The 16,041-nt window shown below is 41.3% G+C and overlaps 2 protein-coding genes across 2 annotated transcripts in view; one reads left to right on the top strand and one right to left on the bottom strand.

Annotated features, from left to right (window-relative positions):
- Positions 1–14,305, top strand: part of lgr4 (leucine-rich repeat containing G protein-coupled receptor 4) — a 46,657-nt gene extending 32,352 nt beyond the window's left edge. Inside the window, exons 5-18 of the mRNA XM_079664059.1 lie at positions 3,197–3,412; positions 4,914–4,985; positions 6,231–6,299; positions 6,783–6,854; positions 7,087–7,158; positions 7,332–7,400; positions 7,484–7,555; positions 7,817–7,882; positions 8,009–8,080; positions 8,167–8,238; positions 8,381–8,506; positions 9,297–9,394; positions 9,928–9,981; positions 10,093–14,305. Coding sequence (XP_079520185.1) covers positions 3,197–3,412; positions 4,914–4,985; positions 6,231–6,299; positions 6,783–6,854; positions 7,087–7,158; positions 7,332–7,400; positions 7,484–7,555; positions 7,817–7,882; positions 8,009–8,080; positions 8,167–8,238; positions 8,381–8,506; positions 9,297–9,394; positions 9,928–9,981; positions 10,093–11,486 — 2,524 coding nt within the window. The 3' untranslated portion in view covers positions 11,487–14,305. The remainder of the gene's footprint in view (positions 1–3,196; positions 3,413–4,913; positions 4,986–6,230; positions 6,300–6,782; positions 6,855–7,086; positions 7,159–7,331; positions 7,401–7,483; positions 7,556–7,816; positions 7,883–8,008; positions 8,081–8,166; positions 8,239–8,380; positions 8,507–9,296; positions 9,395–9,927; positions 9,982–10,092) is intronic.
- A 1,266-nt stretch (positions 14,306–15,571) lies between these two features.
- mybpc3 (myosin binding protein C3) overlaps positions 15,572–16,041 on the bottom strand; it is a 28,199-nt gene continuing 27,729 nt past the window's right edge. Inside the window, exon 29 of the mRNA XM_079664101.1 lies at positions 15,572–15,948. Coding sequence (XP_079520227.1) covers positions 15,911–15,948 — 38 coding nt within the window. The 3' untranslated portion in view covers positions 15,572–15,910. The remainder of the gene's footprint in view (positions 15,949–16,041) is intronic.

The raw sequence follows: 16,041 nt of genomic DNA, 5'->3' as shown, positions 1-16,041 counted from the left end.
CCATCTGACACACACACACACACACACACACACACACACACACACACACACACACACACACACACACACACACACACACACACACACACACACACACACACACACACACACACACACACACACACACACACACACACACACACACACACACACACACACACACACACCTCTTAAAGTGAAGATGCATACGCAACTGTAGGGTAAGGTATTGTCTGCTAAAACAGTGTTTCAGTTTCCATTCAACCTTTCTGTCCATACAGTTTAAGGGAAACACTCGACTTATAGCGCAGAGATTGTAATAATTATGCTGTCAATGTCATCAAATTGATCCATTGATTTTTTTCATTAGTTTAGGTACCGATTGTTTGGTTATTGCCAAGCCTAGCCAAAGAGCTATCCATTTTGAGTGAAAAATGTCTGTTTTTTAATTGCTCATGAAACATTTAGATCAGGGGTCGGCAACCTTTTTGATATGAAGTGCCATTTAAAAAAAAAAATTGTTATCAGCGTGCCCTATTATCAACGGGGGGGGGGGGGGGGGGTGAGGAGCTTGACGCTTGTCAACTATCAGCAGGAGGGCGGGGGAGCCTCGCTGCGGGGAAGCAGTGTGTGGACCTGTCAGCGCAACTTACATGATGCCGAATTTAACGAAAACATTTAAATAATTGGTTTAAACGGCATAATAATAAGGACGATCGTCCGTTCTGTGATTCTCCAGAGCACACATGTTATGATATTAGGGTCATGCAGAGTGAGATGAGATCGCTGTCCCTTTAAGAGAGAGAGAGAGAGAGAGAGAGAGAGAGAGGGGTGTGGCTTGTGCATGTGTGTGTGTGGATGGTAGAGCGACAGTGAGGGAGCGTGTGTATGTTTCTGGAAGTGAAACGAGGAAACAGAAAAACAGAGGTCTGTGATGTATTTTGTGAAACAGAAGAACAACTAAATAAATGCAACTGCCTCCCAAGAAGAGCTCGCCTCTTTCCAGTCATTTAAGCTAAAGTGGGTTATTGAACCTTAAACTTAAACTTCTTCCCGGGGTCATATTTCTCCCGCATTTCTCCCGATTTCTGACAAAATCAGATTTACACACGACTGTTTCCACTCGGACTTTAATACAGCTACACACCATTGTTTGGTTTCCATGGTAACACGTCTCTTTAGTAGCGCGCGCAACTCAAAGTCTGAGAGGGTGAGGCAGATATTCACAGAAAACAGAACAAGAATCGAAAACTACTCTCTGCTCACTCCTTTCCTGTAAAATACAGGTCCAGCCCACACATATGCTCCATCAAGGACAGTGCTACAGGCCGCAAGGCAGTGCACTTACAACTACAATAAGCATGTTAATGTTAATCTAACAGCTCCGACCCCTGATTTAGATGATTAAAGAGGCAGCTGCTGTTGCTGACAGAAGTTGTGTCCTGAATTCCTGGACCGAAAGACCTGCTGTTGTCAGAGAAAGCACTGCAGTTTATTTACACAGCTTACTATCCGAACTGGAATTCATAGTGTTTGTGCCAAACTCACAACCACATTATAGACACTTACTCACACAGATGCATGTTTAGATCCACTAATGTAGGTAGGGTTCTAAGCATATGGTACTGACGTTTTGCTTAGGAATGCACATATGATCAAATGTGTCTAGTATAGTTTGATTTAAAGGGAGTTCATAGCTGATAGCATGACTTTAGACTCTTATTCTTGTTAAAAAAATAAGTGGTGACTTTCTGACAAATGAGTGCATGTGCCAAGTGGCTGTCAATTTAAAAATGTAGTTTCAAATATTTGATTTTGCGCTTTTAATGTTAATGGAGTGCCATAGTGTGTAAAATATCATCAGCATGGACTGGAAGAGATTTTCATAAATTAAAAAGGGCTGTCATTTTGCAAAAGTGCAAGTTCAGTATCTCTGACTGATTGTACTTATTCTACATTTGCCACTACTGTAAGATGGCAGTGTGATGAGAGTTAAGACTGCGCACCTCTTCCAAGTCCAGAATACAAATCTAAATTGTTGTTGATGTCATTTACGGGCGGTTCCCTTCGTATCAGATCCTTTACTCCTGCTTCATTGTTTGTTGTTCACAATATTGCAAATGTAGTTCAGTTTTAGTCTTTTCTCTTCCTATGTTGGGATTGTTGAGTTCTCCAGGAGCTTGTGTTTTTTCACATGTTTACTCGTATTGTCAGCTCCTGCACTATTTCCTGCTCCCCTCGCCTTCTCTCTTGGTATGATTTTTCTACGTCTACCAAGTGTCAGTTTCATTAAGACCATGAAATGTACATGGCTTCATTTTTGCCACACTCTGGGACTAACGGAGGAATGGATCCAGCTGGAGAAACGAGCTGAAAGTCCAGCTTTCAGCTATTATCACCCCTCTATAAACCTCCCCTTGTCCCTTGCTTCCCCTCTCCTTTTTTTCTGCCGCTCTTCTTTCTTTTTAACAGATGTATTTTCTCTGTGAGGGTTTTAAGGTCTGTAGCTGAAGTAAAAGCTCTGACAGAGCCAGGACATGGTTTGTATAAAGCCTTAGAGAGCTAAATGTCAATCAAGAGTGTTTTTCTTACGGCCCAGACACTTGAGGAATTTTGAGGGAGGGCGAGACACTCAGGGAGGGAGGATAGCTGGAGAAAACAGGGTGGTGATGGTGAAAAGAACACTTGTGCATTCATCATACTGCTTGAATACAAATATTTACCTTTTTTACCACCAAAGTATTGGCTCCTGGATAGTCAAACATAAGATTTCCTGAATGTTCACATCATTAAACTTTATAATATTGCTCTAGTATACTATATTAATTTTGTTAGGAAATGACAAGTTAATATATATATTAGATTTATCTTCTAAACTTCAGGTTCCATGCATTGAGAGGACCTGTTTTAGGTGCATGCCAATTTTTAAAGGTACAGGTTGTGACTGATTGAGCAGAGTTTTATGTTCAGTTGTAAAAAATATATCTGGTCCCTGCGTTAACAAACTTCCAATATCTTTCAATGCCTTCAAAAAGTCCTAAGGTGCTCCATACTGTCATTAGATACAAAATGATTGGAGCTAAGTGTGCCGTTAAATGCTTAAATAAGTAGGTAGTCCAAAAGTCAAACACAGGATAGTATAAGTGCCATGAGCTTCAGTCAAATCATATTTATTTAATGAACCAATGCTATCTCATTATTCCCTTCTTTTTTGCAGTCGCCTGGATGCCAACCACATCCTCACAGTACCAGAAGACAGTTTTGAAGGCCTTCAGCAGCTGCGCCACCTTTGGTTGGATGACAACAACCTGACGGAGGTCCCTGTTGTTTCTCTGAGGCACCAGGAGAACCTCCAGGCTCTGACGCTGGCGCTCAACCGCATCGCGTACATACCAGACAACGCCTTCGCCAACCTCACCAGTTTAGTTGTGCTGTAAGTTAAATTGCAATTGTTGTATAAAATTCACTTATTTATTTTTTTAAGATTATACATTGATCCTGTCTTTATTGGTGGGAGAGATTTCAAAGGCGGAGGGAGAGAGGATGACATGCGTAGAGGGACGGCAGGGCGGAACATCGACGCATTAGCCGCCATGTTTTTGGCTGGTTGGCTTTTGCCACATCGTCAAGAGCAGTAAAAAAGACAATTGGCTCCAAACCCTCCAGAGCATTCAGCTTGATTACTTTGTGCATTTTACATCACCAGTAAACAAGGCTTATGAAACACCCAGACAAACAACATTTGTACCTTTTTTATAAGTAGGGACATTGTTAAGCCATTAGTCACTGCAATATTTCCTAAATAGAAAATTAAGGTCATTACATACCATGGCTTTTCATTAATGAGGGCTTTTGGTAAGACGTCATTTCAATCTTCATTATATAAGTAACAAACCGTTTCAGCGTCATCAAGTGAACTGAGCTCCCCCAGGGCTGCCAGGAGAACTTTGCATGCAGTCTTCATAGAGCTATACACTAAATAGCTCAGGAGGAACAACCTGCTGGTGCCCTTTTTTTAAAAGCTTAATCAACCAGGGACACTGAATGAGACCATGCTCCTGTTGACTCAAATGACCTGAGACAGGAGCTGAAGAAGTGAAGCTCGTCTGGTGTTAAGTACATCAGGAGAGGAAACGTATGCAAATTCTCTGTGTCAATAAAACGGTAATAGATCAATGTCTCTTTAGTTGGTGAGTAATAACTGACTATGTAGATGACAGCCCAGTTAGTAAAATGTGACCGTACTGCTAGTGCTACACTCTAAATGAAATGATCTGTAATTTGTAATCATATGCATAAATCTGTCTCAGCAAAGAGCTTCTCTATGTTTTCTGCTCTAGTTCTGAATGCATCCTGCGAGCGACTGCAAATCAGATTCCAAACACAAAAATACTGTCGTATTTCTTTCATCGCCTTACAGTTGATAAGTCAACAGGACAGGTTGCTACTCATTCCCTGCCGGCTTTTTTGCATGCACGCAATGTTTGCAGTTACATTTGCAATTGAGGTTTGATTTAAAATGTTAAAAATACTTTGAAAAGTTGTTTGAGCATTATGTTAAAACCAAGATATTCTTGATGTAAAATGCTAAAACCTTTTCAGAGAGGAACTTGTACAAATAAGTGGTGCATTACGAATCTGTTATACATTCACACTAACACCCACACACACACAGACACACGCACGCTCTGAGTGGTATTGCTGCAGGGTTAGTATAAACACGTCAGTAAACAGGAAGAAAAGACCTTGAATGTAGTAGGTCAGGAAAGCCTTCTGCATACACACACAGCGCACAGACACCAGATTCACAAATCACACTGTGCTTTTTTGGAATTGATTTGTGGAACGTCTGACAAACCCATAATTAATGTTGAAGATTATTTGAAATCCATCATGGAATAAAAAATCTCACAGATGTGCTTTTCCTTTTCCAGACATCTTCATAACAACAGAATTAAGCAGATAGGAGACAACTGTTTTGCCGGTCTTGTGAACCTGGAGACGCTGTAAGTGCGCAATTATACAGTAGTTAATACGTGTGTCTGTGTGTGTGTGTGTTTGTATCAATGTGTTTGTGCTCATGTTTATGTGTGCTAACAGCCCCCCCACCCACCTCTGCTCCGGTCCTCCAGACATCATTGTGTCCACTTCCTCCTTTAATTGCTCTAGGATAAATAGAGCAAAGTACATGATGCTTATCAAATATACCCTCCCACTGTTCACTTCCTCCTGTCACATAGGCATGAAAAATGTTTTAGTGCCAGCCTTCCCTAATGGCATTTACTGTACAACACAGGATCTTAACAGGATACGAAAGAAGTCCTCTTAGTTTTTTGCTTCTTAATCTCAATCTCTCACTTTAAAGTGCAGTTTATTTCCTACATAAGAACACACTACAATGGACCCATGAACACACAAGGTCTATATTAAAATGTATGTGTGTGGTGTGTAATGGTGTTTTGTATTATATCTGTGAAGAGAAGGGGTTGAGCTGGGGGAGCAATGGGAGTGGGGGGGTGGGGAGGAGAGGGGTTGTCTGGTGCCTTGCTCGAGGGCGCCACGGCAGGCCCCAGGAGATGAACTGGGACCTCTCCAAGTAGCAGTCCACACTCCATATTTAGGTCTGTTCGGGGACTTGAACCGGCGCCCCTACGGCTCACAGTCCAAGCCCCTACTGACTGAGCCACTGCCGAAATGTATTTAGTTTATGTAATTTATCAAGCATTTGGGCGTTTCTGTTTCATCAAATGTGAGGATTTGCTGCTTTTCTCGCTTCCCCGTACCTCGAAAAAAAAATTGTATGGGACAATATGAGGAAAATATATATTCGATGCAACCCTTGCTCTTTGGTTTAGTTCCTTACACTATAGAGTGATAGAAATTAAATTCAGACTTAAAAGTCTGTTTATAACTGTTATTACACTGGGCTTAGATTCCCATAAAGCAATGGAAAAGGGATAAGATATTAGAGTTACTGTATGTATTACATGACAGTCAGTTATTTCAAAGTTATTGCTTCTAAAAAGGTAGATTATTCAGAACCATTGGCAAATCCGATATTGTTTTTAGGATTATTACAATGAGAGTTATCCTAGTCATTAATAAGTAGCGTGCTTGTTGCGAGAACCAGATAATGTAGCACTCCTTTTAGCAATGCTTAGTCACAGTATACAAGTAAGTGGGATGGATTGTTACATCATAATATAAGAAACCAGGGCTGACTTCCTGCTTCTCTCTCCGTCTCATCATAGAGATCTTAACTTCAACAACCTGATGGTTTTTCCCAAAGCTATAGAGGCCCTGCCCAAACTGAAGGAACTGTGAGTATATCATCCTGCTTCTTTCCTGTGAGGGAAACATGTTATACTTGTTATGACCAGTTAACTCATCAGAGCATAAAGAACACTTTTTAATACCTTTGTATTTTTTATGTTGTGAAAATAACCTTCCCTCCTCTTCTGAGCCAGTGAATTCATACACTTACACAAGTTGTGTGGTTTAAAAGTCCATACTCGCATACATATCGAGTGAATGTGATCAATACATACTGATAGATTTGCTGAAGTCTTTTGCAACATATTTAATTTTATTCTGAAAGCTACAAGCCCAAATAATTTCCTGCTTCAGGCTAAGCACTTGTATTGTTTAATAAAATGATTATATCTATTAAACTCATTGACGGATTTCTGTATTGGAAACTAAGAGTTGCATTTTGTTTGCAGAACTGTGTGGCTTTAGCATCAATGCTTTTAGTATCCATATGTTTGGTTATGCATAATGTCACCTTGACATTTTCCTTGCAGCGGGTTTCACAGCAACGATATTGCTGCCATACCTGAAGGGGCCTTCCATAACAACCCCCTGCTGCGCACCATGTAAGTTCAAACTCACTGACACCACTTAGAAGCTCACATAGCACAGTAATGACTCACATTTCTACAAGTGCTCCCATGCACAATGCACAGCATGCTTCCTGAAAGGCGCAGTTACAGTCTGAGCTGACAGCGCGAGGCTTCAGAAGACGAATGTCCAGAAGATGGTGCCATTCTCGCATAGTCAATTCTTTTGGTTTTGAACTCTCCCCCTCTGCTCTTGCTGCCCTCACAGACACCTTTACGACAACCCCCTGTCCTTGGTGGGCGCCTCGGCTTTCCAGAATCTGTCCGACCTGCACTCCCTGTAAGTCGTGACACATCAGTGTTAACAAGTACTTTTTACTCCTTAGCTATTGGTGACTGACACATTTAATAATGTTACTTTATTTATTCCAAAGAGTACTTTTGAATCTATTCTCACTCATGCTTTGATGTTGCTGACTGTGATCTTACAATGTGTTACCGTATGTGTTTCAGGATGCTGCGCGGGGCCAGCATGATGCAGGACTTCCCCATCCTTACGTCGACTAATAACCTTGAGAGTCTGTGAGTAAACTTGTATGCAGCATCGGTTCATGCTTGTGCTTTAGTGCGTCTCCTGGGTGACTGATTCTATATTTTATTTCCAGGACCCTGTCGGGAACCAAGATATCTTCCATCCCTGCTAATCTTTGCGAGGACCTCAAGCTGCTCCAGACGCTGTAAGAGACTTTTCCTCTCCTGCCACCTGGAGTATCGCCTAAAATATATTTTCTACAAAACACTCTACCTGCTGTTCATTTGTTATCATTATGAACTCACCAGGACAGTCAGATACTATGGTTTAACCCTGCTGTCACAGAATGTGGATTCCCATACACTTAAAAAATGTGGTGCTCTAGAAAAGTGATCACACTGAAGTATAGGGGCCTCTCTCATTTTAAATCGTCCCAGTTATCTAATTTTTTTTTTTCCTCCATCAGAGACTTGTCCTACAATGAGATCAAGGAGCTGCCTTCCCTGCAGAGCTGCATCCGGCTGCAGGAGATGTGAGTGTTGAACATGTAGCTGTCACTTCACATATATCAAAATCTTAGAAGACATTTTTAAAACAATTGAAGTAACAAATCGTGAGCTTGTTTTTAATCTGTTCAAATTCTGTTTTCAATCCACAGAAGCTTTCAGCACAACCGCATTGACCAACTTGACAGGGACACTTTCCAAGGTCTCTCTGCTCTCCGTTTGCTGTAAGTCCACTCAGTCACACACTCGTTTGCACACAGACAAATATTAGTTTTGTATGCCTGGTTGACTGTGTTGTTATTCTACACAGAGACCTGAGCAGAAATGATATCCGAGTCATCCACAGAGATGCTTTCCTCTCCCTCGCTGCACTCACCAACCTGTGAGTATGACCTGTAGTATTATTTGATCACCTCCTGTCATCATTATGAGTACAGAACACAAATCATCGCCTGGTTTGATTGTTCTTGTTGAACAGAATAAAATGTCTTGTGTACAATCTTTTTTCCTTTTTGTTTTTGCAGAGATCTGAGTATGAACTCTCTGTCTGTGATTCCTACCACGGGACTGAGTGCGCTCAGTCAGTTGAAACTCTCAGGAAACCCGGAAATGAAAAATGTGCTGAAAGCAAAAAACCTGCCAAAGCTGAGGTGAGGAAGAGCTTCTCTGTTCGCTATCAAGTTCTGTTAGTTGTGTCTCGTGTTTGCTGCTGAATTTGATATTAAAATGTATCAATTTCAATTCCTGCAGACCTTAGTTGCGTATGGTTCCCACATTTTACCTCCTTGTTTTTGGCAATACAGGCACAAAATTACCTAACAATTACTTTACAAATATTTGAAAGCAATGTGATATGTTGAAAGTTAAACAAAAATCGATTCATATTGCAATACGTTTATCAAAATAATCAAATAAAAAGATCTACACGTGTTGGGTACAGGATTGTAAAAATGTGTTATCAAAAAAGAAGGATCACATCTTTACAGGACATGGCCCATACACAGGTAAGGCCAATTTCTAAAGACTGCTTTTCCTGCCATCAACATTTTTATAAAACTTATATGAAATACATGTTCCTCTATTTCTGTATTATGTATATATGTTTTGTTCCTTCGTGATCATAACAATGTTGGAGTCTGTAGAGTACTGAATCTTAAACAAACTTGCTGCACAAACTCAAACTAAGCAGTTGAGTTGTTGTTGAACAAAACAGCAGATGAACTGGACCCTCGCCAATGGTAACTTTGGACATAAAATAAATTGGAGTAATCCTGTAGTAAACAAAAAGAGCAGAACAACATTAAAATATTACGAATGAAACCTATAAAAAGAGACAAATATTTGCTATCAAACACTTAATTTATGTTTTCCCTAATAAGGTATTAAAAGACCTCAGCAGGATGCTAACAGGTTTTCTTGATGATCATTGTTTGTTTGCAGGTCGATCTCTGTCCCTTATGCCTACCAGTGCTGTGCATTCGTCGGATGTGACTCCATGACCAGTTCTTCTGAGGAAAATGACCTAAAGAAATCAGCAGGTAGGACAGCTGCACTCCTGTGCTTTTCCCCTGGAAGAGTTGATATGTTAGCTAAACCTTTTTTGTTTTGTTTACATTCAAGCATCTAAAAATATCAACAAAGAGTTTGATATAAGCCTCAAGACATATGAGCATACAAATAACATTCTTTCCTCCCAGACACCGGTTCAACGGTTTTGGGGAGGACATATTTACATTTCTTTATTTTCAAGGAAAACTTGCATTTTATAGCATTACTGTACATCCTTAAACTACACAATCATTTGTCAAAGTTAGAGACCTGCCATTGACTTAATTTATTTGCTTTAAATGTAGTTATTTTAATATAAATGAAGAATGTTTACTGTAATTATTACTATTTAAGTTTAACAGAACATGTGTTTCAGTCTCTACAAGATGTTATGTTATTTTCTTGAAAAGCTGATGGTTATATAGCAGAAACAAGAATCTGGAAACCTCACGAGCAACTGTCACCCCGCTGCTCTATACAACTGACTACTTTTTTGTTCTTACATTTATTTGATTTTTTTTAGGCGGGGAGGATGTGGAAAGAATGTCAATGAGTATGCATTGCTCTCCTTCTCCAGGTAAGAATCAAACCGCTTTTTATTGTGTCAGTAAATCAAGGCGGGAGGAGCATTTCAATAATCTAGAACATTTTAAATGAACTTAAGCAACCAAATAATGTCCGTCTCCAGGAGCCTTCAAGCCTTGTGAGCACCTGCTGGGTAACTGGATGATCCGCCTGACGGTGTGGTTCATCTGCCTGGTGTCGCTGGTGTTCAACAGCCTGGTGCTGGTGGCCACCTTCGCCCCCACCCACCACGCTGCAGGCCACTCCCCCTCCCTCTCCCCCGCCCGGCTGCTGATGGGGCTGCTGGCCCTGGCCAACCTGCTCACAGGTCTGTACGTCGGCGTGCTGACTGTGCTCGACGTGGCCACCTGGGGCTCGTTTGCTGAGTTCGGGGTATGGTGGGAGATGGGGCCCGGCTGTCAGGTCACAGGAGCCATGGCCGTCTTCTCCTCGGAGTGGGCGGTGCTGTTACTCTCGCTGGCAGCCGTTGAGCGCAGCGTGGCCGTGCGGACGATTCTCGGGAAGGTGTTGATGTCACCCAGGAGGGGCGGCAGCCGGCGGGGGTGCTGGAGAGGGGATCGGCGCTTCAGTCTTGCTGCGGGCCTCCTGGGGCTGCTGGCTGCTGCCGGAGCCTGCCTGCCTCTCCTGACCTCCGGGGGCCCCTCCTCCTCTCCGCTCTGCCTGCCCTTCGCCGGCGGAGAGAGTCCAGCTCTGAGTGTCACAGTGGTTCTGGTGCTGCTCAACGCGCTGGCCTACCTGTTCACTGCAGCGGTGTACACCCAGCTGTACTGCCACCTGGGCCGGGTGGAGCTGGCAGACCCGGAGCAGACGGGCGCCCTGCGACACGTAGCATGGCTCATCTTCACCAACTGCATCTTCTTCTGTCCCGTGGCAGCTTTCTCCTTCGCCCCTCTCTTGACTGGCTCTACAGCCGGCGGTCCAGAGATCGCCAAGTCCGTCACCCTCATTTTCTTCCCTCTGCCGGCGTGTCTGAACCCAGTGCTGTACGTGTTCTTCAGCCCGGCCTTCAGGGAGGACTGGCTGAGGCTACGGGGTCGCGGAGGATCGAGCAGGGAAGTAAAGGCTGGGGCCGAGAGTCACGGTGATGACGGGGGCGGAGGGTCGGAGATCACAGACGGCGGCTCCTCCACCCACCTGGACTTTGACTGTGGGGTGTACTCGCAGCTCTGTGGAGAGACAGTTGTGTGCGAGCAGTGCGAGGCGGCGCTGCATGCCAGGACCTGCTCGTCCCCGTCGTCCTCCACAGTGTGCAGACACTTTATGAAGTCTCACAGCTGTCCCACCCTGCTGGCGGGAGCTGCAATGTGCCAGCGCGCTGAGGGGTTTTGGGCAGACAGCGGCACCCCCTCCGCTCAGTCTGAGTACGCAGACGAGGGAGACTCGTTCGTGTCGGACAGCTCTGAGCAGGTTCAGGCGTGCGGCAGAGCGTGTTTCTGTCAGAGCAGAGGCCTCCCTCTGGTACACTACTCATACAACATACCTCGAGTCAAGGACTAACACGCTGCAGAGCTCCAGTTTGTCTGTGTGCACAGATCTCTCCGTCATGTGAATTAAGATGCTTCAACAATATATAAACATTTTTATATCAAGCAATGAAATGTGCCAACTACCCTGCTAAAAGACCATTCAGAGAGCACTTATGTTTTGAATTACTGTGTAAACAGAGATGCAACCAATCATTTAAAGGGAACTTGGAGACTTTTTCTAAGTGAGCTGAACGGAGCACATCAAGTTAAAAAAACTGGTCGACAAAGGATCTCCAAAGGAAAGTCTTGCCACCAGTGCCTGCCTCGTGCTTTCCATTGGATCTCATAATGTTGCGAGTCTCAATGTATGTGTCAAAGATGTTTGTGATTTCTCTGTTCTACGTGTAATTATAAGCTTTTTTCAATTTGAATTGTAACACATTTTGTCAATTTTAAAAGCTTCTCCACAGCAACTGTTGATTTTATACTTTGATTTTCTATTTTACGTAAATGTAGCAAATGTAATAATCATCCTAGAGTTCAGAGTGAATGTAACTTTCAGGTGGGCTTCACCTGCCAGATGGGGATAATGTAACGTCAGCAATAACTTGTGCCCTGCCTGTGATCGTTGTCTGGTATAAGTTAATGCCAGTCTATAATGAACACGTCTTTGAGTTAAGTTACCAAGACTAAGAATGTCATAATTAGCAGAAATCACTGTTATAGCGCCCGCTATGCTTGGTGGTGGTGAAAGGTGTTATTTATTGTTTGAGCAGCGGGAGGGTGAAGGTGATTTCAGGTGGCCTTTGAATATAACCCAAGCATTCACCAAAACAACAGCACTTCTCTTTGTTTAACTCCTCAAAAACCCTAACAAGTCCATTCATACAGGTTTAGATCATTAAAGTCAGTAGTCCGGAGGATTATTCCGGTTATTTTAAAATCTGGAACTTATTTTCCGATTTTTCATCATCATGCGGTTTAACTTGGATCAAACTTCTTTTTTTTCTTAAGTTGCAGACGCACATTTTATATTTGTCATTGGACCAAGAGACACATCAAGCCCAACAAACATTTTCTTTTGAATACAGTAACACTGAAATGATTCAATAAGACCTGCTTTAATCTGATCTTCAAATTTCCTTTGGTTGTCAGAACAATTGTTGACTCATTGCCTTGTTAAATACAGTTTATTTAATAAGAAAATGTACTGATTCGCTCTTTTACTGAGCACAAGATGAGAAAGTCATTATCATATATCTTAATGCTTAATATTAATTTACAGCCAGCAGCTGTTTTCATTGATTTTGCTAAGCTAAGCTAACTGGCTACTGGCCTAGGATCCACACAGGTATGAGAGTGGTATCCTTTTTCTTATGTAACTGTGCAGAGAATAATTCCCCCCAAATGTCATAATAGCAAAAGGTCAACTTGTTTTTATTTACTCTATTTGTCGCCTAAACTATTGACTATTTGTAAATAAATGTGTTGACCAAAACTCAATAAACAGTAAATTAAAACTGAAATCAACTGTATTCACACAGTTATAACTCATTTCAAGAGTGATAGCTAACATACACTTCTGGTTGATCTTTTAAACATGTCATTAAACATAATTTGGTTTGGGAGCGACAAGTTAAACACATGAATACCGTCCAAGTTAAACACGTGAATGTAATCCCACTCTTCTAACATGATGTAAGACTGGCAGCTGAGTCAACAACTGCGTGTGTGAGCTGTGGCCATATGTACAAAATGGATTATTAAAAGTGCATTGTGGGTGAGTATTATTTAACCACAGGTAATCAAAGAAACGTATCTTTAGTCTGGATTTATTTTCCAAGTGATTGGCAACAATTTGGCCAGAATAATTTTGAATTTTTTGTAAACGTATTCACTGCCTCCGGTGTGTTTCCAATCCAGTGACATTATACAGACTTACTGTTTGTTCAGATCAGTCGGTCTTATTGTAGATGTCATGAAAAGAGCATTATTATACTGTAAAGGATATAACCGTAGAAATCTTCTGGCCCTGAGAGCTGGCCTGAGTGAGGCTGTGTGTGACGAGGGATGGACTGATGTTTGGTGTGCTGGAGCATGACTGTACACATTAAAGCTGGATACACCCAGAGCGTGTTTCCACAAGTGCACGTCATGTGAGTGCTCAGGAATTTAGGTAATGTAGGGAAACGTTTCCTCCAACAAGACATTCTTGTGTCCTTATAATGCACCATTTCATTTTTATCTTCTGAGTTTTATTTTATTTTTGTCTCGACCGGGTGTGTCAATTATTGCACCAACCAAAATGTCTTTTGATTGTTTGAGATGTCCCATCTGGTGAAAATGTACAAATCTTTTTAGTAGGTTGGTTATTGTTTTTTTATTTTCTATTTCTATGTAAATTATTTGAAAAGAAAAGGCGTAATCAAGAATGGGATGCTAACTAAGGAAGCTACCTCCTCGGCTGTAGTGGCTACCAGCAGTGCTTTGTAAAAGAAAAGTCTTTTTTTTAACTGTTTTATTTTTGTTTGCATTTTTAGCTTTATGTTGACAGGTGGTTGTACATCATCAATTTAGATAAGTGCACATTTTGGGAGGAATCATGTACTGTATACTGTGATTTATTTTTTTAACCAAACTATAAACTATGAATTGTTTTTGTTTTATCTTTTATAGAAACAAATTTGCAGAATAATACAGATTATAATAAAAATGAATCTCACTTATTTTCCGTTCAAATTAAAATCGTATCTGTAGTTTTTCATGTAAGTCCTACCCAAGTTCATAGATGCTGTTCAAGTAGGAAAAGAATCATATCAATTGTGAATGAATAAAATTGGAAGAACAGAACCCTTTTCATTCCACTTTTTGTTAAAATTAAAACACTGCAGCAACCACTGTATTTTTCCGATAATGTATTATATTTGAATTATTCTACTTTCACTTTGTTTCAAACGTATTTGGTCATATCAGACCTTTTTCTCTAATGCAGTTTTGCCACTTTTAAGTCTTTTTAAAGTGAACCTAATTCCTGCTAAACATCAACATATAAGCAACATTGTGAGCATGTTTGCAGAATGACATTAAGTGGTGAATAGTCAGTAGTAGTAGTTACATTTATTCAAAAGAAATGTGTGAAACATAAGTATTTCCTCTGTGCTTTTGCGCCACTAATATTTATTTGACTTCTTTATTTACTAGTTTATTTTGCAGATTTATGCATAAAGACTTGTAAACAAAGTATTTAATTACTGTGCTATTGCTACTCTTATGCAATCCTAATAATTCAAAACATTATTAACTTGTAGTTGCCCAAGCAGTCCTGATTCTACGGGTGACATATTCTGACCTTTCCAGGCATGTTAAGATGTAAAAGGCTATTGTTTTCCTTCAGTGGAGTTTCCTTTCACCTGCAGTCCTGTTGTCCGGCTCCCTTCCCCCGCGTCAGAGCTGAGACTTGGTGATGAGTGAAAAATAACCTCTGGGTTTGTATAAAGAAACAGAAATGAATTTGACATGACCTGTTTATCTTTGAACCGTGAAGCCCTTTCACTTTTAATTTGCGGATTTTGGTGAAACCCAGTGTCAAAACACCTGGCAAGCGTAGGCGCTGTAAGGCATTCGTCATGTATGTTAATAGTGGCCCGGTGACATGTACAAAGGCTCGCTGGATCCTTCGCAGCTGTATGTTGAGAGGGCACAGGAAATATTTACATTGAAGGCATCAAAGGAGTAACTGTTGAGTGATGGTTCAGCAGCTCCCTCCCACTCAGTGAACGCCGCCATGTGTTCCTCTTAACTCACACATGTCTCAGAAGTAAAAGGACATCAGAGCTATTCCAGCCCTGCACATTCATCCCTCTGTGGCGTGCACATTAGGCACATACCTCACACCTCTGGCTTTAGAGAGGCTTTATTACTATAAAACTAATCCCTCAACAACCCTTGTCCATTCCTCTGGACTTTTATCAGTGGCATGCTTTTTGCATTTCCTGAATACCACAGCCACCTATCGTCAAAGCAGTTTCTGGGAACTGGCCTACACTTTTTCACCATTGCTGATAACACTGTAGCATAATGCCCCTATGTGATAGCAAGGCAATAAATAAGTCACTATTGTGTTTTTAAGCATTTATATTTAGCTTTGTAAGCACACAAACAATTCCAAACAAACACTATAATCAATTTAAGCTGAAATACTGGAGCAACAACATCACAAATCCTGAATGAAATAGATAAATATTGCAACCTTCTTTGACTTGCTATTTTGTATTATGCTAGGACACCATTATCCATTCTTCTTAAAAGTAAGTGTATAATTCAGTAATCCAGTGGTAGTCATCATACTAACACAACTGTAAGTATGACGGGATGATTCCAGAAGAGGAGAGACTTTTGTGATGCAGGGGAAAAACAGCATGCAGGAGACAAATCCGTCTTCTTTCAGTCAGCAGCTCAGTCCTCTTTCTTATTTTCCTCTTTAGGAACTTGAGCTGCAAGCCAGGAAGATAATTTAAGATACAGAGGCCTCAATACGTTTTATAAAGAAAATACATATATGTGGCTCTTCAGCGGCAAAATGCATC

Source organism: Notothenia rossii (assembly GCF_949606895.1).
Source record: "Notothenia rossii genome assembly, chromosome: 2".
In the NCBI taxonomy this organism is placed as follows: Eukaryota; Metazoa; Chordata; class Actinopteri; order Perciformes; family Nototheniidae; genus Notothenia; species Notothenia rossii.
This window is presented reverse-complemented; position numbering and strand designations above follow the sequence as displayed.